Below are 24,872 nucleotides of genomic sequence, written 5' to 3'. Positions count from 1 at the left end.
TTAAGAACAAATTGGGGCCGTGACGATGTCCCCTTTACAAGCCCGCGGTTTCCCCCACGGACCTATATGATTATAGCCACCATCTGCGTGTAGTTGATTTGTATTGTGTTGACTGGCTCTATATATCTAGGAATAGTCTATTCAAAAGACGCAAAAAGGTCTCGGGATACTCTTAACCCTGTACTCGAGGTTCAGCCTAGATCATTAAAGTGAAGGTAAACTAGATCATCTGGTTCCCATTTGCCATCAATTAGCTGACAACATGTGTCAAGGTACCTTTTACTCAGGTGTGTATGAAGATGTATCCCCCCCCCTCAAGCCTTTGCGACCGGTAGATGTCTTCTGTCTTAAGGCAGGCATTCAGTTCTAACGCCATGATTTGGAGTAATAGATATTGTGTGCTGCATGAGGATGCCAAAACACAACAGCACTCGGTTCTTGATTCCCCTAGCAGACTCTGGGCACGTCCTCGTGAAGCTTCACCTGTGGCCGGCCGTCTGGGTCACGGAACAAGCATTCAGGAGACGGCTGATTTGGGAAATGATGAATGTGCGATTCCAATAGACACTTCTCACCTGCTCTGAACTCCGTCTAGAACAATAGCCTCTTTCACAAAGTGCAGACACCAGTGTCAATAAGCGCAGATTACAATTACACTTAGCATATTGTTTGGAAAGTTTGCGAATGCTTTACAGACTTCATATTGTTGGGTCCCTGGGCAGTTAAAACTGAGATGTTCTATTGGTTATCTCAGGCGGTATAATAATGGAGTCGGGGTGTTTGTCATGCATACAGAGAGGTCTGCAATAATATTAGTGAATACACTCCTTTAGCAGTCAACTAACGAATGGTATATGCATCAATGTCTTTGCCCCTGACTGAATCACGCACCCGGTATGGTGCCGAGTATTCCAGAGCATGCTGGCATAGTTGGTGTGTATTTGGTGAATAATCGGATCGGGACTTAATGTGGGCTGTGAAAATATTTATTTAGGCAAGTCTTTCATTCCATATGCATAAATAACAGCTGGGGCCCGTTTCTCGCTTCTGAATGCGGAGGCTCAGGCTGAAAAGCCACTTAAGTAACCTAAGAAGCTGGATGTTCTCTTTCTGTGTGTAATATATTATATATTTTATATGTATGTGAATATGTGTGTGTATATATAATATATATATATTATATATAATAAGTGGCAGTGTCATTTAGCACAGATAATCTATGCTCTGTTAAAAATATTTTGTAGCTCTTGATAATTAAGGCAGACTTGTCCATGTATGTGCAATATATACGGTACATTTACCCCCCCTCCCCCCCTTAATGCGGGGAAAGGCATATTAACATCTTTGATTCATTTATCTCTGCCTTTGCATGTGAGTTTGGGGGGCGAGATGAAGCGAGAGAACCCCAAGGATGGGAAATTATGTAGATAATGCTGACTTTGCCACCGACTGCTGCCAGTCTTCTGTTCTGTGAACTATAATTCTAGATATTGCCATAGCGATAGCACGGATTGATAAAAAAAAAAAAACAACAACGAAACACAAGCTTTAGGTATAGGTAGTTTCTATACATTTATTTAGTTACACAATCCTTTCCCTTATCTCCGGATGTCAGCTCAATATATAAACTGGTAACCTGATAACCTTCTCAGATGATTATTTACTCATGTCTATTTTTGAAACCTTTTTCCTGTATCTGTCAATACATTTACCTCTGTAAATCACCACCTCGTTCACGCCTTGGCATTTACTGTAGCATATCCTCTGCTCTTTAAACATTCGCATACAAACGGCGTGGAAATGTAAAGGCGCCACACAGCTATCGTATGCATTAAAGTCTCCCTTTACAATGGGCTGCCGGGGCTCTAGGTATAGTGACCGGTTACTAGACACAATAAGTGCCGTATCCGAAGATCTCCACCCCATGATATATGGAATTAAAACCCGCCATATGTATATACCAAGGGTGCGGACGTATCATAGCTTCCCTTTCCCCGGATTATTCCATTAAGTTATCTCTGCTTTCTTGTAAAGTTGATGATGATGATGATGGCCTCAGGCAGCCTTTATAAGAGGAGAGAAGAGAGAACTTCAGGTTCGGGAATGCTGTCCTTTCCACTCTCAGACTCTGATCTTGGCTTCCGCGGGGTTAAACATGTAGCTGAAAACAATTGCACTGAATGCTAAACAAAAAGCACAAGCTTTAGGTAGTTTAAGTTAAGGATACTTTAGGATTACTGCACTTTTTTCTTTTTTTTTTTTAACCTTATTTCTTTGAAGGCATTTAGTTTATGTATCAAACTGATTGCCGGTCTTGTTACTATTAACACTCCAACCGTAACCGGTATATTTTGACAAGTATCAGCAGGTAATATTACAAACGTTGTGTGTGCAAATACGTAGGTGCTAATCTATGCATAAAGCTGTCGTATAGAGCTCGCTTTTTAGGGCCGGCATGTTTTTAGTTTGTTATATAAACCTTTCCACGTTGTGTTCCTGAAAAGAGAACACGCGTTTTGATACTTTTGTTTGTTCTGCGACTTTGAAGAAGTCTTTCTCCCAGAAGCCTTTGGAGGAGGCATTCAAGTGAAATGTGCTGTTTCCAGGTTGCGTGTCTTACAAGGAATCCGGTCACCCACCTGTGCTTGTAGGAAGCTATAGAACAATGGAGATCAGTATGCTGAACGCTTGTGTATTCTGTACATTGCTTGAAATGTTTAAGGTGGTTTTTTTGTGAGTGTGTATGTATGAGTGTGTGTGTGTTCTGCTGGAACTCTACCTACTTTTCTGTTTTAGAATGTAAAATGTTTTAATGAAAGTAAAGATAAGGCTGTGCTTTTGCTTTATTCGCTCGGCGGATCCAGATGTTTGGTTCGTGTAGCAACGGACTGGCACACTACCTCGCTCACGTGCGCGCATTGACTTTGATCACGCTCTTGTTTTCTTGGCGTACCGGAGACAGCGCTTTTTGCCAATGGCTTTTCATCAAAGCTTAGATTTTTTTGCTTTTAAAGGGACTGTTTCACAATTGTTTGATTTTTATTTTCTGAGATCACGAAAAGTGCAGATAATTGGAAGTATGAATTTGGCATGGGACTAAAAACTTTGAAGCCCCTATGGACTGAATCAGAAGGGAGCAATCACCCCCCCCCAAGTTCTTACAAGCTTCAAGCTATTACTTTTAACGGGACTTAGAGCCAGTAGTTCTGTGTTTCTAAAGCAGGGGCGTCCAAACTGCGGCCCTTCAGCTGCTGTAGGACTACATCTCCCATCCTCCTCAGCCAGCACCTTAACTGAACATTATGGGAGATGTAGTCCTGCAGCAGCTGGAGGGCCGCAGACTAGACGCGCCTGTTCTAAAGCATTAGGAAGCAGCGAGTCTCCCATGGAGTTAACATCAGCAGGAGATTCTTTTTTTTCTAAATTTATATTCTGGATCCCTTTTTTTTCTACTTAAATGTCAGTTTTGATCGTTGCACTGATGCCATTTATTTGTCTGTGAAACATGTCTAATTGTTATTAATTGCACAAACACAAATTGCAGGCTATTTTTTTTGTTCAGAAATGACCCTAAGGCTTAATCTTAACAAAAAGGATCACATTGGCAAATTATTTTGTGCTTTTTTTTTTAAGGGAGCCGCTAAAGGGTTTTGTTTGCAAAGTTAACAAATAATAATTTTTGTTAGAAGTTACGTTTTGATCGTATATTAGTCTAGGTGAAGAAATGATAGAACGGGAGGTGATTTTAGAGGGTGTTAGGAACCTCTATTAATGATAAATATATTATTTCTGAGGTTAAAAATCCAGATTCAGAGCACGACTGAGGTACACTCACCAGTTCCATTTTTAATGTAGTTTAGTCCATGACCAATATTTTTCAGTCTCTGCATGAACTTTGTTTCTTTTGCTGCCGGCCGGCTGGGTAAACAATACGTTCATGAAGGAGCCCATGCAAGGCACCCTTTCTCAATGTGTTTGCTTTGAAGTGGGTGGCGATACTTGTTCATTTATTTGCATTTCCGTGTGTCGGCTTCGTTTGCCGAAGGTTTATGAAAACAGATAGTTCAGACACCTCATTGTGTATCTTCCTTTGCCTGCTTTATTAATACTTCGGAAACCTACTGACATGATGGCGTAAGGCCAGGGACCTTATGCAAAACTCAACCATAATTACAGAGTGGATGACCATAAGAGGCTGCAAATCCTAGTTTAATGTAAATTCACAGATTTAAATCAATATAAGGGTTAAAAATCCGCGGATGGACTGGCGACGAGGGGACGGCCCTGGCACTTTTAGGGGCCGCATGTTAAGTTTTGATGCCGCCAAATCATGTGGCCGAGCGTATCCATCCGCTGGCCGCACGCCACGACACCCGCTCTGCCGCTGGAGTGGCAGGTTGGGTGAGAGTTTGGCCAGTCCGCGCCTGATAATACCAGTATAATGGTGAATAGGGATAGAAGTCTCTCCCAAGACACTGTATTCTTACGACTTGATATGTCGTCCTGAGATTGAACTGTTCTGTGAAAACACTCGGGTGCCCCCAGGCCAACTTTTTGTTGAAATTCTTTCCAGAGTTGTGATGAACCTGTCAGTGTGACAGCTACCGGCTCCCTCACGGTCACTTGAGGATATCCTGATAGTATTCTTTCCTGCCGGGGCTTGAAGGATGTACTTTCTTTTATTAGAATGTTAGCAATGTTTCAGAATGCCTGCAGATTACATGTGTGTTGACTGCCCTGCTCACGTAAATCCTGTGTAACATTTGTATGGGACTTCACCATATGTGTTGGAGGGATGAACTGGATTGGTCTGCAATTTTGTTGAATCGTTGTTAAAGAATATCTGTTATTGATACATAATTTTTTCTCCCTCTTTATTCCAGCGGCCCCTTTATTGCTTTTCGCCAACCGTCGGGATGTCAGATTGGTTGATGCAGGAGGATCAAAGCTGGAGTCTACTGTTGTGGTAAGCGGCTTGGAGGATGCTGCTGCTGTGGACTTCTACTACTCCAAAGGAATTATTTACTGGACAGACGTCAGTGAAGAGTCTATCAAACAAACTCTTTATAATCACAGCGGGAGCTTGCAGAATGTCATCATATCTGGGTTGGTTTCTCCAGATGGTCTGGCTTGTGACTGGATTGGCAAAAAACTATACTGGACAGACTCCGAAACCAACAGAATAGAAGTTGCCAACCTCAATGGGACATACAGAAAAGTCCTCTTTTGGCAAGATCTCGATCAACCAAGAGCCATAGCTCTCGATCCTGCACATGGGTACGTTGTTGGCTTTAATGCCTCTATGTTCAAGATTATCATCGAGTTTCTTTTTATACATATAGTTTTTATATGTTTAATTTTCCTTCCTGTTCTGTCACCATACTCATCTGGTAGCCATACTGCCACTTTTCAAATAGTTGTCAAGTTTTGTAAGCGGTGTGTGTATATGTATATATATATATATATATATATATATATATATATATATATATACAAACTTTCCTTATGTGTATACCATGGGGTGGCTGTCTTAAATTCCCGTTCTCGGGATCTGCTGGATAATCTTTCCCCTAACGTTAAGTCGATGTATATGTAGAGTGGTTGAGGCACCTTTTTGTAGGTGCGGACTGAAGCGAGAGAAGATGCAATTGAGAACTGTTAGACCCCAGAGGAGAAGGGAGGCTGCAGTTATGAAGCTGCAGCTTGTACCTTTGGGCAAGTGCTTTGTTTCTAGAGAAGGTACTTTAATAATGCAACCTTTTGTGTCAGGGGCAGTAAATCGACCCTTTAAGTTGGGGACCAGTAGTCACGCTATAACAGATTGTCTAAACTGCTCTTTAGAAGTTTTTTTATTTTTTTATGAAGATGTTGTTTTGTGTTGTTTTGTGTTGTGAAACCTTGCAAAAACAAAGCCATCGGAACGATTGTCGTCCTGAACACCACCTACCTTCACATTACACCATCGTCTTTGTGGTTCCTCCTCTTGTACTTTGTGATCTTGACCGTAACAAGCTGCTGCTGTTGTGTTTACCAGCTTGTCTTTGATTACTTTTCTGTTGTGTAATGCAACTCAATTACTATTTAAAGTAAATATTTGTTTTGTCCTCTGCGCTTTCATGTCTGTTTGGTCGGCGTTCACTGGGTTGCTGTCGCTGTGGTATCCCTTTATAAAAGGCAGCCTTGGGGTACTGACACTTCTGGCTGTCCGGGCTTTTATGATAGAGCCACGGCAGATCAAAGAGTCTTCTCCAGTGTGTGGGGAAGAATATTTTATACATACTTTAATGTACATTCTTCAAACCTAGGGGAAAAAAAATAATAGGCACTTACCTTCAGGAAATACTGCAACTCCAGGAAAAAAAAAGTCATTTGAACAAGAATTGAAGTGGGGTGTTTCAGCTTGAGGGATCTGTGAGCTCTCAAGGTGTTGATTCAGTATTCCATACTTCCCCATTCACATCACCCATTTGTGCCAACGTAAGTAGAAACATAGCTGCCAGCGTCCCTGAAACTTCCCGGTCACTCTCCAGAAGCAGGCTTATGTTCCATGTGTTGCTGTCCCAGCCAATGTCCTGTTTGTTGCAAGTTGTCACATAAATATTGTCCGCAACGGCCATTGATTTGTGCATAAGGAGATGCATCAACTCATGGTGTCTTGCGGTGGGAGTATAGAAAATTGGCAAGTATGACTAAATCCCCCATTAATAATAATAATTAAAGAAAAATGTTCCCATGACCCTATCTCCTTGCCACATTTTTTTCTTTCAGTGTTTATATAGCTAAGGACATTTATAATAATAATTAAAAAAAAAAAATGAAATGAGCCAAATGATCAACATACTAATTGTCATTAACATTCCTTTGTCTTTCTTTCAAAAAGTGGTAGAATATTAATGTATGTATAACTGTCTTACTTAAAAACGATCATAATATAAAATATTTATGATATTTACACACACACACACAAAAACACTGATCTAATTGTGATTGAGATTTAGGAATGGGTTTCTTTTCTCTTTGCAGGTACATGTACTGGACAGATTGGGGAGAAACACCACGGATTGAGCGTGCTGGAATGGATGGGGGCAGCCGTAAAATTATCGTCGATAGCAATATTTATTGGCCCAATGGGCTAACTATTGACCTGGAAGAGCTAAAGCTTTACTGGGCCGATGCCAAACTGAGTTTCATTCACAGAGCCAATCTGGATGGTTCTTACAGGTATGTGTTTTGCTGTTTCCTTTTTGGTTTTGCGTTAATGTACAAACTTGATTATTAACAGTCAAGTATATACACTCTGACCAAAAGTACGTGGGCACCCTCCTAATTGCATTTTGGTGTTTCAGTCACACCACAAATGTGTATAAAATCAAGGCAGCCATCTCCACGGACAAACATCGGCAGTAGAATGGGTTGTACTGAAGAGTTCACTGACTTTAAGCATGGCACTGTCATGGAAAGCCATGAAATTTCAGCCCGTGTTCCCTGCTATTATTGTGAAGTGAAAGTGTCCAGGAGTAATAGCTCAGCCCTGGAGTGATAGAGCACTCACGCTCACAGAGCAGGGCCGCTGACCGAAGTCCTCTCTAACCTCGCTCACTACAGAGTTACAAAGTGCCTCTGGAAGCAACATCAGCACAAACCCTATGTGCCCGGAGTTTAATGGTGGAGCAGCTGCACACAAGTCGAAGATCACTATACACAACGCCAAGTGTCGTCTGGAGTGCCGTAAAGCCACCTCCGCTGGACTCTGGAGCACTGGAAATGTGTTCTCTGTAGTGATGGATGACATTTCACTATTTGGAAGTCTGGTGGATGAACCAGGGTTTGACCGATATTAGGAGAACACTACTTACCGGAATGCATAGCGCCTGCTGTAAAGTCTGTGTTTAGGACCCTTAGATCCAGTGAAGAGTAATTCATCCTATTGCATACCAAGACATTTTGGACAATGCTATGTGTCCAACTTTGTGGGAACTGTTTGGGGAAGCTCTTTTCTATACCAGCATGAATATACCCCAGTGCACAAAGCAAGGTCCATAAAGACATGGTTGTACGAGTTTGGTGTGGAAGAACTTGACCGGTCGCACACAGCCCTGACCTCAACCCCATCCAACACCTTTACGATGAACTGGAACAGAGATTGCGAGCCAGACCTTCTCATCCAACATCAGTGTCTGACCTCATCGGGATCAATGGGCAAAAGTTCCCACAGAAACTCTCCAGAATCTTGTGGAAAGCCTTGCCAACTCCATGTTAATGGCCATAGTTTTGAAATAAGATGTCTACCACACTCATATCTATTGTCTTTATCGTGGTATATTGTCTTTATGTTGCAATCTTCTCTTTCTGCTTCCTTCTAAAAGTGTTTGCTTCCTTGTAGAGATGTCCATTTGTTTGCATAGTGTTGTGGAAGAATCAGCGTGAAACAGTTGGTCCAAATTAAGTGAGACTTATTTTATTCAAAGGGCTTACAACGGAGTGATATACAAATAGACATACACTTAGTGTAACCCAAGAGAGCGCTCTGTTCATCAAGATAAACAGGGACTTTTTATAGTCTTAATCATGTCAACACCCATCACACACAGAAAGCACAAATTTGAATATAGTGAAGCAAGTCTCATGGACCAGCAGATTGGGTGTGAAGCTAGTCTTCTTATCTTGTGGACCACCAGCTTGGGTGTAGTTCTCTCTGCACATACAAAAAGTTTTATAGTATGCAGGCGTAATGCTGGAATTATTTAATTTCTTTAACAATAGTGTGCACCACCAGGTGACGAGCATAGTGATGTTATCTCAGAAGAGTGATTAATTATATACTTTACTCATTAAATAGATGAGTAATGGTCCTATGTTACACCCAGTTCTCTAACATACTAAAACAGTTTAGAAATAAGTTAAGAAAAGTCAAATAAGCCCAAAAGATAAGTTAGTTATAAATATGACGATGACACAGCTTCGCTAACAAAATGCTGGACCAACCTTCATATTTGTATCCCGTTTTCTATCAATGTGCATGTGGGATATCAATACCTTTATTATTTATTTTTATGTATTAATAATAATATATATGGTCGTACTATAGAGCCAATCAAGGCCAGGTGCCAGTTTTACAAATAAAATAAATGGTTATAAATATCCTGCTGATGCCTATTGTAAATTATATTAGCAGCAGACGTCATTGGGGCATCAGTGTCCACTTTTGCCCCAAGAAGCCTGAGGGGGGGGCACTGTGCAGCAGGGGCGCATCATATGCCCTTGTACTGTATATATCACCTCATTCCAAATCGCTCTACACGACAGCTCAATACTCATTTTTTGGTTGGTATGGTCCAATTTCAGTTTACATTGGATAATGGTGTGACAGAATGAGTACATTCATTTCCCTAGCAATAAGTAAGTGTTATCACTTTAACTTCTTGGGAGCGCTTGATGACTTTACATTAATGGAAGCCCATTGGAAATATCCCTGCCAAATCTATTCAAGCAGTGATTTTGCTTATAATGTTCTAGTGACAAAAGCACTAAGTCTGAGAATTATTAAATTCTATTAATGAAGTGAATGTATTTAGTCCCTTTGAATCTACCTTGCCAGGTATCGCTATGTACATAAGCTTGTGGTTGCAGTATTAAAGTACCCCACCATTTATTTTAATAATTTATAGTTATTCTTCAGGTATTCTGACCATATTACAATGACATTTCAAACCCATGGAACATTTTCATACATGGAGTATAACCACATACCTCCTGATGATCAGGAAAGTGAATGAATGGGGCTTTTCTTTTAGGGGAAATCTAGTTTAGATCTACACTTACTATCTTGGGGTAAATTCGAGTGATTTCCATCTCGCTTGTAAGTGACCGCAGATCAGGTGCAATTTTTTAGACATACGTTGCTGGCTGATGGGAGAGACCCGTCATTTGAAATGTGCAAGCGGCTTTTATCAAAGACCTAAAAGTAATTCTAGCAGAATTTTAAATTCACACACATTCTAGAGAGAGCAACAACCAAAAAGCGATGTCTGGGTTTTGGGTAGTTCAATTTAGAAGACTTTGTTTAAAAAAAAAAAAAAAAAGAGACTTTAAATGAAAGAACCAAATATACTGTTAGTCTACATACGAGGTCAGACTGTAACCTTTTCCCAGCGATTGTCAACATGCTTGTTTAGTTTGCGAAAGTGTGGAATTTCGCAAGATATTTTTCCACTTTCAAAAAGCAAAACGGTGCCAAAGAGAACATCTCGTGTTTAGCGTCGGCTGAGAGAGACGTTTCCCGTGTTAAAGCAACATTATTAGCAGCGATCTCTAATAAAATGGCGCTATATAAAGCAATAAATAACAATAGACATCAGTATGAGATTAAAAGGCTAACCATGATTTAAAAGTAATTGCTTGTTTTCATCTTTTTTTTTAATCCATATTAAGACAATTGAGCATCCTTTATACAGGACCTATACGGAAAATGGCGTTTTGCACAATTATTTCTAGTAATCCGTGCACTGGCATGTTTTATTAATGTTTTATCACTATGACGTAAACTGGGAAATTCTAAACGACGCTGCATTTATATGCGGGGTATGGTTTCTTTATAGTTATGTCGGATGTCTGGAGCCGTGGATCATCGGTTACAACCAACATGTGTGCTGATGGATTGTGGCTCCAAGTTCCAGAATATGAGACTCAAAAGTACATTCCACGTAGAACATCTTCTCACTTTACGTCCTGAGATTTTACGAGCACAGCCTTTCTTTCTTATTGTTTCAGTTTGTGGTTTTAGTGACATGGGTGCAGATCTAATTTGCCGCACTGTCCCTCTGCGTCACCGTATGCTTTTACTTTTATGTGCCGATCAAACTTGTTTGGGTCACCGGGGGATTCTGTATTGACCTCTTTGGTATTACCCCATGTAGGCAAAAGGTGGTTGAAGGAAGCCTCACGCATCCGTTTGCTCTGACGGTGGCGGGTGACACCCTATACTGGACGGACTGGCAGACACGCTCCATCCATGCCTGCAATAAACACAGCGGAGATAAAGGCAGAGAAATCCTCAGCTCGCTCTACTCTCCCATGGACATACAAGTGTTCAGCCAGGAGCGCCAGCCGCATTGTGAGTAAATGCGTACTCATTTCTGTTGTTGGAGTTGTAGACTGAATTAAAACTGGCAAGTCTGCATTATAGTATTTCGGGTCAAGGGCTGCGGAGCAGATCACACTTATATCTGGTTTCAAAATCTTTATTTCTTTTTATGTCATAAAACTCAAACAATCCTATGACTACGACTTTTTCTTCATTACAGTTTACTTATGGCTACTTCAGTGTAATAAATGTAATCTTACAGTGGTGGATCATTCATTAAGGGGAAAGTATAGTGTCCCATACAGCTTAACTTACTTTGTAGGTACTTCATATGAATTTGTTAAACTTATAAAGATATTGAGGAGCAGCCGTTGAATGGGAGTGCCTTCTGCGCATATATATATATATACCCCCCGTGGCTGAGCTGGCAAGCAAAAAATGGCTCTATACATATGATGATATGGGGTTTCTGTCTGGAAGCTCTTAGCTGTTTGACCACGGCAGTCGATATGGACGTTTCCAAGGGCCAGCTTTGAGAATATTATAGAAACATGCTTGACAGGGCTGGTCAACAAGTGGACCTCATACGAGCCAAAGTCTGCCTATCAGTGCCCTTGCCTTATGGGGAAATATTTGGCACACGTTCAGCAGAAATCATAACAAACAAGTAATTTTGTTCCTGGTTTTTATGCCAACCATCCAAAAAATTCAACCAAATCACTGGCCTTTACCTCCTTAGAAGTTCTCTCTGTATTCACAAATAAGAATAGCCTAATATTTAAATACTCTTTTCCTTGTTACATTATATACTACTGGAATCTTTATATAAACTTCATGTCCTGGTTCACAATTCTGAAAATTTAATTTGCCATTTAAATGAGCCTTTATTATGTTTATTTTCATTTTCTTTTTTCTTAATGTTCTCATTTCCCCCTTTCATATTCTTTTCATTTTCCCATGACAAAGGAGAAAATCGTTTGCATTTTCTTGAAGTTTTACAACTTAATTACGGAACCTTCATGAAATAAACCAAGTGAAAGCGTTTGTTTTTGTTCAACTACACTAACATTTTTTTTAAAGAATTTAATAAAAGCGAATTTCCACTGTGTGTTTATCCTGCATTTAATAAGTGTGACCTGCTTTAAAATAAGAATGTGAAAACTATTTCTCCAGCATACAGAATTGGGTTGAAAAACACGATGGTAGCATTATTTAAATTAATCTTTTACTAGCAGTCAAGAAGAAAGTCAAAACCCAGTTCAGAGAAGTTTGCAATCTTTTTAGTTAGAACCTTCTTATCTTATCTGCTGCTAACGCACCCTCAGTCCTCTATGGCACCATCTTTAACTATACCTTGAGCCTCTACATGCGCCATTCCCTCTAGATCGTAAGCTTGCGAGCCGGGCCCTCTTTACCTATTAGTCTGACAATTCCTGTTTTGCCGTTCCCTTTGAATTTAAATATTGTAAGAAGCGTTGTGTAAATTGTTGATGCTATATAAACAAGGTAATAGGAATGACCACCAATGTGAGCCTCTATACCTATGGACGTCAGGGGAGTAGAGGGACCTGGGCCAGCAATGGCGGCGTTACCTGCTGCTCTGCTGGACCATTATTTATACAGGCTCCTGGTCACCTCCACCCCTGAATGTAGACACGGAGAGCGAACAGTGACAAGGGGTTACACCTGATTCTTTAAGATTATCAAATGGGCAGTGCTCTCCATTTATTGCTGTTGGCTTGTAAATCTACGGTGTTACTCAAACCTTTATTCTTGTTTTTTTCCCCCTTAGTCTATTCACCATGTGATGATGGTAATGGCGGCTGCTCCCACCTTTGCCTTTTGTCCCCACGAGAACCTTTTTACGCCTGTGCTTGTCCCACTGGAGTGCAGCTGACTCAGGATGGCAAAACTTGCAAGACAGGTAAAGCAATGGTATTTTATTATTCTCGACTCTGGATTTCTGCAGACTTACTGCACAGGCACTGGGTAGCGGATTGTGCGGCACATTGCTGCTTCAGCATCACTAGTACTAAAACTGGAAGAATGCACATAAGATTAGCATGGAGGAGGGTGCATGAAGGATTGGGGGATGTAGATCAGTGGTAGAGCGCATGTACGAGGCCCCGGGTTCAATCCTGGCATCTCCGCTTATCAGAAAAGATCCTAATTCCTTTAGCCTGGAGCAGAGACAAGAAGGAAAGAGACGGTGAATAGACCCTATGCAGGGACGGTCATCCAAACAAACCTTCCAGAGACCTGAAGACACATCATTAGAACAAATCAGCTGATCCTATAAGATAAAAGCCAGTGTGTTGAATTGCCTAAGAAAAATGTGGGATGACCAGAGACTGGATGACCAGAGACTGGATGACCAGAGACTGGATGACCAGAGACTGGATGACCAGAGACTGGATGGATGTTTGTATAATACCTCTGATATTGGGGTTGAATTCCAGAGACCCCCTGAACCTCTCTAGGCGTTTTTGTTGCATTCTGTAATGTGACTGATCCGGAGGCGCAGCGACACCGCCGTAACCCACGCTGAGTGCATTTTATGGTCATTGTGCTTTCTAACACTCCAAAGAGCACTTGATGTCACGTGTGAGTTCTCTCACAGCGCTCGGACATTGCAGTCCCACTCAGCCCATGGAATGCCCAGTCTCTGTCTCTTTTATGGACGTGTCATTCTGATTTAAAGTCATACCTATGCCTATTATTCCTGCACGTAAGTTTCATCTTGCTTCACCAATAAATGGCTTAGTAATAAGCTACAATACGTGAATAGCCATGAAGTGATCCCAAATGAAATAAGACTCTTGCGTTGAAACCCCTCTTTTCATACGAGGCCTTTGGTCACCGAGAGGCACAAAGCCATTATTAAGGGTGTCTGTGGGCAGTAAACATTTGCTTTAGAAATCAAACCGCTAATTTCCATGCCTGGCCCATCAGGGCTCCTTGATCGAGAACATGGGCCACTCATTTACAAATGAACAGAGTTATTGTGGAATGGGGAGGCTTACAACCATTTGTCAGGGCGTATAATTACTCCAGCGCTCCCTTTTATCCCCACAGTTGTCCGTGGCTACCCTCTTAGAATTTACAAGCAAAACGGGAACATGTTAGAATAGTTTGGTTTTTTTTTGTCATGGAGAATTTATGCATTCCTTCTCTAAAGCAAGTGTTTTCCCTCAAACGCTTTGTTTTTGAGTTTTTAATTGGGGACAAGAGTGACATTTTAAAAGAGTGCTTAACTTTTTCAACTTTCTCACAGTCCGGCACCAAGATTATCTTCCTAAACTGTTACACATGCGTGTTTGTGAAATCATACACATCTTTCTGGTCACACAACGCTGATGGCTTTTCCATTCCATTATTCTCCTGGTATCAAGAATGGAGAAGGTTTATCAAGGGAAGAACTGAAAGGATAAGTTCTTTTGCCAACTAATGCGACTCTCTAGGCTGATCTCTTATTGAGAATCAAGCCTTGCAAATGTATCAGCCAGGGTCAGACCAGCAAAGCAGTGCAACACCTTCAAAGTGGCATTGTTGCTTCATTCCTCCACAGCACAAATTCCAGGTCTCTCAATACTTCTTGGAGGTTCTTATGCAAAGTTATTCGTGAGTATTTGGTGCTATCTTCTTAAAGCAAGAGAGTCTGGGCTGCAGCATTCAGAACCGATACAAAATGTTCAGCCATGTTCCAATCGTATGGCCTTCCCGGCCATTTGGGTTTTGGGAAGTAATCCATTTCGCTTTGGTGCGACAGTGTTTGATTTGCTTTGAAACAAGGCTTCATTCAGATTGAATTTATCGGGGTCTCTCAGAAACGGGCAAAAAAAGTTAGATTCCGGAATGATCTCTCTAAGGCTATTGACCTTTTATAGTTGCATGCTTGCTGTATTCTACAGTCTGTACTGTATTCTATGGTTACAGCCTACATTGAATAACTGTATTAATTGACTTCACGCGGTTGGAATGGAGTTTGTAAACAGGCACATGTTTACTGTCTGAGATCCCGATTTACTTCCTTCTCCATGTAGTTTGGTTTCAGGCACATGTTTACTGTCTGAGATCCCGATTTACTTCCTTCTCCGTGTAGTTTGGTTTCAGGCACATGTTTACTGTCTGAGATCCCGATTTACTTCTTTCTCCATGTAGTTTGGTTTCAGGCACATGTTTACTGTCTGAGATCCCGATTTACTTCCTTCTCCGTGTAGTTTGGTTTCAGTCACTAAACGTGCTGCGTTTTTCTCACAGCTTGTTTAATGTACACATTATTGTGCCAGGGGGAGCAGGTCTTCTCTGCACTGTGCAGGAGCGGTTTGGCTGGCAGCCATTTTGTCTGTGCGGACCCGTTGGCCGCAGGGTCATTGAAGACGGGTGCTGTGAGCAAGACCCTTGCCTAAAAATAAGTTGACAATGTTTACCCCTGAAAATGCCTTTCTAATTATGACTGTAATCTCTATTTGCCACTTTTGATGGAAGATATAGTGAACTTAATTGTGTTTTGGGGGCATCAAATTAAACTCTACATTGTTCTAGAGAGTTAGTTTCTTTCCTTAGTCAGTTTTAATATATTTATAGGTTTCTCGACCATTTTCTGTAATCCTCTTTATTTTTTAAAGTTTATTTAAGATTATCTTGGCATTATATAAATGCAATTATAATATTACGCTGTACATGTATCATGATAGATTCCAGATGTGTAAAAAAATATAAAATAGGACATATTTAAACTTTTTATTTTTGGAAAAGTAGAGGCGGATGTGTTTTTTTTGTTAATATGTTTGGTAGTATAGTTTTCCTCTAATAACGATTGTTAATCTCCAGGTGACTGATATGCATTTTAATTGTATGCGTTTGGGAATTACATTTTGGGAGCCTTTGTGAAATCTACACAAGCATTTTGATGTTGGTCAATCATTCTGTTGACTCTTTCATGTATTCATTATGTTTAAACACCAGATTTAGCAATTAATAATCCAGCTAGGAAAGATCCTATTCAATTTTATTCAGTGCTCCTCTTTATGTGGCCACCGACAGGAAATGCGATGTGTAAATTTAGTCTTTGATCAGCGCTTTGTGTATCTTGAAATGTAATTAATCCTCACACCTCTAAAAACGATTTCCCCCCTCCCTCCCCAGACATGTATATTTCATGTTAGTCTGATATCACTTTTCCTGGATCACGCATCTGACTCCATCGGAAAAACAGATCGCTTTGTTAATCTTATGATGAGACCTGAGGACTGCTGATCAGCTCTCTCATTGACCTGACCTCGGTCAGTTATTGTCCGTAACCTATATTTTTGTGATTGGCCTGCACATTAATTAACCATGAGACAATTAATGAAAAAAACCTAAATCTGAGGGTTCCCCTTTAAATCAGTAGAATCATCAGTAAAGACGTCAAGTGGATTAGAATACTGTGTTCCCTCGTAGATGATTGCACACTTTCTTTTCTTTGGAACTTCAATGTCGGATATAAATTTGCAGTTCTTCTATACGTGAAAACATTTTATTATTTGGCCCTCACCTTGTTCCAAATTTCCTTTTCTTTTTTTCCCTTTGGAGAATTCCAAAGAATTCACTTTTTCCACAAACCCGTTGGTTTTCTTTAATACTGTAGAGATTATTCAGAGGAATGTCATTTCTTTTCTTTTTCTCAATTATATTAAAGGATAACGGTGCTGTTCCACCTAATAGCGTGCTCTAACATGTTACGCTAAAAAAACCCTCGCCTATATGTCATTGTATTCTTTCCTCTTAAGATTTAATTGTTTAAATTAAGTTTCTGTGACAAACTTTTACAGGATACAAAAAGAATTTGTTTCTTGGAATGGCTGGGGCATCATTCAGTAGTCTGGAATAAAACAGCACCTTCAAAACCCTGTGTATAAAAATGATTCCTATGAATAGTAAAGCCTGTGGAATATTAATAACCTTTTTAATGGTACACCTAGAAATCGTTAAATACGTATTGGGCTGCCGGAGGTGTCTGGCCTGTTGCTGTGTTATGTTGTATTTTGTTCATGTCGCCATGAGTTGAAGAAACATCTTCCCAGACAGGCCATTATAAGCAGCTGTCAGGAGAAGATTTGATGGGCATAAGCTTTCGCATCCAGACATTCCGTCGCTCTTGTGCCTCCTGAATATGGAATCGTGTTGCGGGCCATCCTGCTGTGCAAAGGTTAATGCATATAAATAAATTCCAGCTCCTTCTAGCCGTTGAAAAGCTAGAAGCCGGTCCATCCATTGCACGTCTTAAGCAGGCTCTTGTGTTTTCCTTGCTCAGTGATATAACGTCTAGACGCTACCTCCTCCTCCTCCAGTATTATATAAGTGCCAAGGAGATTATTTTCATTAATATGCTTCAAGTAGAAATCTCTAAGTTTTTACTTTTTTTAAGCACGTTTTTTGTTTAAAGAAGAAGAATGTGAAAAGAATCTGGGATTCATTTGTATCTCCCTACCCCTTTTAGAATCTGGTACACTATTAGAGGCTTGTGATGTTACATAACTTTAATGTCCTTAGATAATAGATATCACACATGAGCAATTAACGCCTTGACTTTGGTTTTTCCATAAAAAACAAAAAAATAACTTTGCTGATGTTCTTATCTACACCAAGCATAGACTCAATGTCCGTATTTTTCACGTGTAAATGTTTTCTTGGTTCCAGGTGCTGATGATGTCCTTCTGTTGGCACGGAGGACAGACCTGAGGAGGATCTCCTTAGACATGCCAGACTTCACTGATATTGTCCTTCAGATAGATGATATCAAGCATGCCATCGCTATAGACTACGACCCAGTTGGAAACTACATCTATTGGACGGATGATGAAGTCAGGGCTATTCGTCGTGCCTTCCTGGACGGCTCAGGAGCACAAACATTGGTGACTACAGAGATCAAGCATCCAGATGGAATAGCAGTGGATTGGGTGGCTGGTAATCTGTACTGGACGGACACAGGGACAGATCGTATTGAGGTTACGAGGTTAAATGGCACATCTCGGAAGATTTTGATATCTGAAAACCTGGATGAACCAAGGGCCATAGTGTTGAACCCACTGTCTGGGTAAGTTTACTCCAATCAGGATTACTTGTCTTGATTATTCTGGCATCAGCATCCAAGGCTTAGCCAAACTCAACAGCAAAATGGGTGGTCTCGTGAGATGGAATTCTTTCTCCATTCACACGTCTGCAATGATCACGTCAAAGCAATTGGATATTTTATCGTTTTGGTAATTGTTTTCTGGCAATGATTCTGTAGGGTTGAAGGTTAAATGCTGTATTTTGTTCTCCAGTAACACAAGCGAGATGCATGACATAGCTAGCCTAAGGTGTGTACCAAAGGGACTCCCGTTTTACAATGGTTTGGGGGCTCATCCGACCATTGCCTCTTATCCCTCTACTATGCATGTAATTACGTATGGGTTCTGACAAGTTAGATACGTGTATTAGATGCCCACCTTATTTGTACACAATGGATGTATGATTTTTTTCCCAATAAGTTATTACTCACTTGTAGTTTCTGCCACCTATGTAGCCCTTAAGCATCCATATTGTCTAACTGTAACAGGTTAGTGGTCTATTATGTTTATTTTATTTTTACCAGCAGTGGTGGGTGAATTATTCTATATGGGCGGCCAATTCTGTTGTTACATTGTGCATTAAATAGTGATCCAAGTGTTGTTATGAGAGAAAACGAAATCTTGTAATGTTAATTAGTTAATAACTGTGTTTGTAATCTGTAAGACAGCCTTTGAAGTAACAGAAAAGTAATTGTGCTGCCTAGTATTTCATTAAAATGTTATAATTGGTAATGTAAAGATTTGTTTTTATTTTTTTTAGATACATGTATTGGACAGATTGGGGAGAAAACCCTAAGATTGAATCTGCTTACTTGGATGGTACAGAAAGGACAGTTCTCATAAACTCTTCCTTAGGCTGGCCCAATGGTCTTGCCTTGGACCTACAGGAGGGTAAACTCTACTGGGGGGATGCCAAGACGGACAAGATTGAGGTAAGGAGAATAGCTGTTTCCAGATATTCCAGAGAAGGGGCAGTTGTTACAGGAACACTCCAGCTTTAAGTGAAATGCATATGGGGCCATGTTGTACTTCAGTTTTTGCAATCAATGGGGTTAGTTTAGCCAGCCATGTGTATTCTAGCTGAATGTGGAGCCAGTGTCCTTTTAAAGTTGACAAATCATCTAAAAACATTTACATATAAGAATTATAACTTATAATCATTAACTTTTTACAAGGTAAAAGTCTACTTGGTGGTAGCTCTATAGTCTCTATATGATACTATGGCTTTTTATATTCCTCCTACTTTTACATTTTTTTATACATTGGCAGGTGCTGTCATTAGTTATGGCAGTTTCCATGCCATCCCATCAGGTGTTCCATTTATTGTGGGGGGAAATGTCCTTACTTTTGCTAGTATACTCTTATTATTATTGTCCCTTATTTCGGCTTTCCTGTAGAGTATTTGTACGTTCCAGCAATGTCACAACCCACTATTCGAAGGTAATTGAGTTTGTGAGTGTTCCATTTTTTATATGCTGAAGGTTTGCACCGATAATCTGTTTGCGGAGTTGGGTTGATAGCAGTCATAAGATGAGGGTATTTGGGAGCTTTACCTCCAGAGTCATCATGTAATGCCTTCTAGGACACAAAGAGCTCTGGAAGTTAGGGGTAGAGCCCATCTGTAGGGTGCAGGTTTAAAGGTGTTCCCTGCTTGGCAAAGATCCGTCTGGGAAAGGTGCAGGGTATGTGACTAAGATCCTGCGTTAGGGGCCCAACAATGAACCTATCGTGCCAGTGGCAGCTCCTAACGTGCGCCATGTGGACATCTCACTAAAAGCCACAGGCCTTGTTGCGGTGTCAAATTAAAAAGGACAGAGGGGTTTTGTTTCGTACTCTTCTATGCCCCAAAATAAAACTGTGTGCTACTCTCCATTATATGAAGCGTTGAAGCATAAATACATATGAATGTTCTCATAATGGGGAAAAATATGGAAACAGTAAACCACCATGTTCTATGCTATCTTACGTGATCATTAGTGTGTTTATATATAATGTTTACACCAGATCTTAGAATGCAATATTCTTCTGTCTCATCTTTAGCTTCCAAGTTGTTTTAAATCCCTGAATCTGTCATGTTGTAGATGGGGAGAAGGCTGAGTTCTTGCGTATGTAAAATTTCATGCAGAGAAACCAGCGGTTACATTTTTCCCCGTATTCTGGCAGCATCCTTTCCATCTGCAGCGTTCTACTAGAACACAAAGGGCCCAGTCACTGCAGCCTACAAAGCCATTTGGCGAGACTCGTCAAACGTTTGTGTGACAGCAGCCTATAGGGTTTTCTCCTGCAAATTTGGCTCCCCGTGGCAACATTGTTCCCTCCTCCTAGATGTCTTTCTTGTATCGTTGGCAGACAGTTGGAAAAATGAGCCAGTTTCTTCAGCATATGGTTTTACTCTGTGCGGGCGGAGATTTATAGATCTATACGTTAATTGGCAGAGATTCATGTGCTCTCAAACCCCAGCGTGAGAACAACATGCGTGAAAAGAGACTGGAGATCACATTTATGCTTCGAGACACTTTCATGGACACACTGTAGATTAGTGGGGATTACAAGAATCCAGCAGAGAGGGAAGCAAACAGCTAGCGATACGCACGTGCGGCGCATCCACATACTTACTGTGTTTTATTAGATTCTTAAGGTGACAGATACACATTTTCTTTTTTGTATAGCCTGTTTGCCTTTAAACTCACTCATTGCTGGTAAGAACTGTCTGATAAGACCACAGACGTATAGATTCACCCAGGGAGAGAATATAAGCAAGCATACGATGGCTATAGGAATGCCCTGGGCCAATTTAGGTTTTAAGTGATGCATCTGAGGACTGTGGATTTTTCACATCCCTTTGCGTATACTACACACAGGCTTTTCTCAATCATGATGCGTTGATGTAATGTTTTATTGTTGATGCCGTATTCTTCGTAGATTTGTTTAGTAATCTGTTTATCATTAATGGAGGAAGTTGTTTTTGTCACGCTATTACTCCATCTTCACAATATTTACATGATGGATGTTACCCAGTATCCAAATAATTGGCTAAGCACGTTAAATATTTTCTAAAGCAGGTTCAGAATTTTACATCTTCTCGTGAATCCCTATCACCTCTTGGAATTCCTCTGTCTTGCACAGCCATAGCTCTGCCTGGTGGAGGCCACATGATGAATGGCTCGTTGTTATGCCTCATTTTTGGGTATATTTACTAACTCATGAGTCTTTACGTGAGTTAAATGTTTCGGGTTCCTGTTATTGCTGCAGAATATTAGGAGTCCATCCCAGTCATCTTATCTTGCAAGAGGAGCTGAAGCCTTTTCTAAGGGGGTATTGATATTAGGGAGTATACAACATGCACCTTACAAGTTGTTGACCCATTTAGATGAGTTATGAGTTATCACCGATCTTAGCTTTCAATAAACTGTGGGATTAATGAATAGACCTCGATGTCTTTTAGCCCCTTACACTGCCTTCGTTTTCTCCATGTCTCTCTAGGGAGAAACATTTATCTACTTATCTTTCAAAGAGGAGAGCGAGGCAGAGAGTGTTTAGTGTGTTTCCAGCTGTCTGTGTAAAAATTCTCATTGGCAACTTTCTGCAGCTGCTGAGATGTCATCAGAATCAAGTTATTGGGCCCTTTCGTTCTCTAAACTAATCTTTTTCTCCCACAAATTGCAGCCCATTTTTCTTCATACCTTTGACCTTCTTGGTGCCTGGTTACAGCTGCGTTTTCTTATGCGTTGTGAACGTTGGTATGGGCCACTGATACCTTCAATATGAAAAATACTGTGCATGTGTTGGTATCGGAGAGGTATTGTTATTGGCACCCTAGGAGATGCATATGGTGGTAGGTTTGCTGTAAAGCATGATTTGCGTGGTTAGATACACCATAAATGGTGATTGCACAGACTCTTTGACAAATAGACATTGATCCTCTAGGTTTTTGGTTTTGCTTAAGTAATTATTATTACTATTATTATTTTGTTCCAGGAATATTCATAATGTGAAAATGTGAATAATTAAAATGAATTCCAGATGTAAGTAGTTTCGGAAATAGGATATATTTGAGGGAATAAGTGGTTTCCAGATTCCAACACGTATATTTTGTCCCATAAATAGACAATCAGCTATCATATTTGGATTCTCCTGGATGCCTTTTTCATTCCCTAATTCATACATGTTTGGGTCCTCTGGCAGCTGGTTCTGTTTGTATGACGACACACAGATAGACGCTCTGTCATAAGTACCTCTTTTGGATAGTAGTTTATTTCTACATTCCTCCATTCCAGTCTGCTTACATATAGTTTGGAAAAGTGATTTGCTTAGGAAAAAAAACATTAAGGGTTTAGAAAATCATCTGATGTAACACTTTACATAATTCACATTACACTGCCTGAAAACTATTTGATGGAAATGGCTTCATTTGTGTTCAATAGATTTTTAAGAATTTAATTTACCAGCGATTTATGAGGTCCCAGTTTCATAGATGCGGAAAACAAAATGTCATAGTCCGTGTATTGCGCTGTTGGAAAGCTGGATACATCATTCCATGTATGTCTTAAAGCACCCTCTACTAAGCGTACCAAATTCAAAGTAAATCATTCTGTTATTTGATTGAGGAGTTCCCTACTGTGAGAAAAATCAACCTTTTTCTGGGCCAGGAACAGCCAGGGCTTTTTAGTGCGCAATAAAAGCACAATAGAGAATTCGGCTAGAATTCATTACGCCCCCTCTCCCCGCCATCTGTACACTTCACTAGCAAAAGTGGCTTTCACTTCAACTTGCAATTGACAAGTACTTTCTCTTTGCTCTATTGAGACCAACTCTTCAAAGCCAACTTTTTTTTTTTTCAATTGCCGTCTCAGTCATCAGCTCTTGCCCTCCTTCTAATATTGTCACCTTTTGGCAGCAAAAGGGTTAAGGGCCCACACCTCTCCCCCACCACTATGCCCAAGACAATGAAAGGCATGCATAACCCTTCGATAATTATATTTCAACTCTGTTTAGCGGTATATTACATTTCAAGTTATAAATGAAAGAGCTGAATATGCATATAACAGATAACAAAAACTGACATGATATAATATTTTTTGTAAACTAGGATGCAACATTTGACACGTATATGTATATATAATATCAAACAAACATGTAAGCTCACGAGCAGGGCCCTCTTTATTTAGTATATCTGTTTGTCCTAGTGTGTACATTCTAGTTTTACCATACCCTTTGAACGAAGCACGGTGTACATTTTTGGCACTATATTAATAAAAGATCATTAGATTTGCTCAAATGGACCAAAAAATTATTAAAATGTTTCACTTTATTTTTGGACCATTTGTTGTCAGACAACTAAATTAGATTCCTGCCTTTTCAGTTTAGATAAAATTTGGAGGCCTTTTTCCATTTGGAAACTACATTTGTTGTCACCCTCTCTTACGCTCTCATTCACCCTCTCTTACACTCTCATTCACCCTCTTACACTCTTTCACCCTCTCTTACACTCTCATTCACCCTCTCTTACACTCTCATTCACCCTCTCTTACACTCTCATTCACCCTCTCTTACACTCTCATTCACCCTCTCTTAATGTCTCCCTATCTTTCCTCTTCTTGTTCTTCTCTCTTCTTTAATCATCTGCTTCTCCCGTATCAGCTCCCATAGAAGTCTCATATTTATTTTGAGCATGCACTTCTGTACACAGTAATGCTAGTTAACGCTGACAAATATTTGGTTTTATCTCATTTTGACTCAATAAACTTCCTTTACCTGCAGTCATGTGATATCTTAGGTGACTTTCCCTGCTCACGCAACACACTAAGCTGATTTTTAATGGCAGTGCAATGAAGTCTGTTCCTCCATAGACTTACATTAGTCTTAGTGTTTGGGTGATTAGGGCCAATACATTGCTTTCCAGAGCCAGTATAAGGAGTCAAGGTGTTTAAGTAGATTTGGCTAATTGCAGCTATAACACGTACAAATGACTACCTAAAAACATTATGCATGATATGTCGGCCAAGCCTTTACAAAAAGAAAAACAGCATAAAATTCTTGAAAATGCATTTTTAATCTGATACAATCTGTACAAATAGAACAATTTGGTGGGAATTCCCCTTGTAGAGTTTTTATCAATCTAATACAGAACAGATTTGTGTACTTAAATTGTTAATGTTCATAAGCACTGCTTGTATTTATTTTAAACTGTTTCTCTTTCACAAGTGCTATGTAGGTGTTCTGGAAGGTTAGAGAAGAGGCAACAAAACAAAGTAACTTCAGTTCCACATTCTTTACAACACACAAGAAATGCTAATAATTTGGGAATTTTAATTTGAAGCATGTGGCCTGGATCGAGAACGCAAAGTCTTGTTAACTGGAAAAGTGTCCCCCATCTTCAGTTGCAGATAAGCGCTAGAGGTTAAAACTGAGGCCATGATTTTAGTGGATAAAAGATCTTACAGAGCTTCTTTGGAGTAGAAGCAGCCATTAACTTCTGTGTTACTTGAAGTGATGCCCTGTAGTTTTTTCAATTGTCCCTTGCCAGGAAACTTTAGATAGCCCAGAGGCGATTGACAGCTCTGCTTCCCAAGAGGACTCTGAACAGCAGTCCGCCTTTCATCTCACTGGTCACCCCTAGTTTTGTATTTGTTGCGGGTCAGTGGCCGAGGTTTTTTTTAACCTCCTTGAGATTTTAGGCTTTAAGGATGTGA

At 40.2% G+C, this 24,872-nt stretch overlaps 1 protein-coding gene across 2 annotated transcripts in view; it reads left to right on the top strand.

The window, feature by feature from the left end:
• The first annotated feature begins 3,964 nt into the window (after positions 1-3,964).
• Positions 3,965-24,872, top strand: part of LOC149298479 (low-density lipoprotein receptor-related protein 5-like) — a 52,932-nt gene continuing 32,024 nt past the window's right edge. The window contains exons 1-7 of one of the 2 annotated variants that reach the window (XM_089487267.1): positions 3,965-3,971; positions 4,884-5,277; positions 7,024-7,221; positions 10,917-11,113; positions 12,876-13,007; positions 17,768-18,164; positions 18,941-19,112. In XM_089487267.1, the coding sequence (XP_089343393.1) occupies positions 7,028-7,221; positions 10,917-11,113; positions 12,876-13,007; positions 17,768-18,164; positions 18,941-19,112 (1,092 nt within the window). In that variant the 5' untranslated portion in view covers positions 3,965-3,971; positions 4,884-5,277; positions 7,024-7,027. Of the gene's footprint in view, positions 3,972-4,883; positions 5,278-7,023; positions 7,222-10,916; positions 11,114-12,875; positions 13,008-17,767; positions 18,165-18,940; positions 19,113-24,872 lie in introns of those variants that run through there. The other variant, XM_089487268.1, reaches the window with a different exon arrangement.

The sequence above is a fragment of the Sceloporus occidentalis genome, unplaced genomic scaffold (assembly GCF_023333645.1).
Source record: "Sceloporus occidentalis isolate IW3139 unplaced genomic scaffold, rSceOcc1.0.p SCAF_32, whole genome shotgun sequence".
Taxonomy (NCBI): Eukaryota; Metazoa; Chordata; class Lepidosauria; order Squamata; family Phrynosomatidae; genus Sceloporus; species Sceloporus occidentalis.
This window is presented reverse-complemented; position numbering and strand designations above follow the sequence as displayed.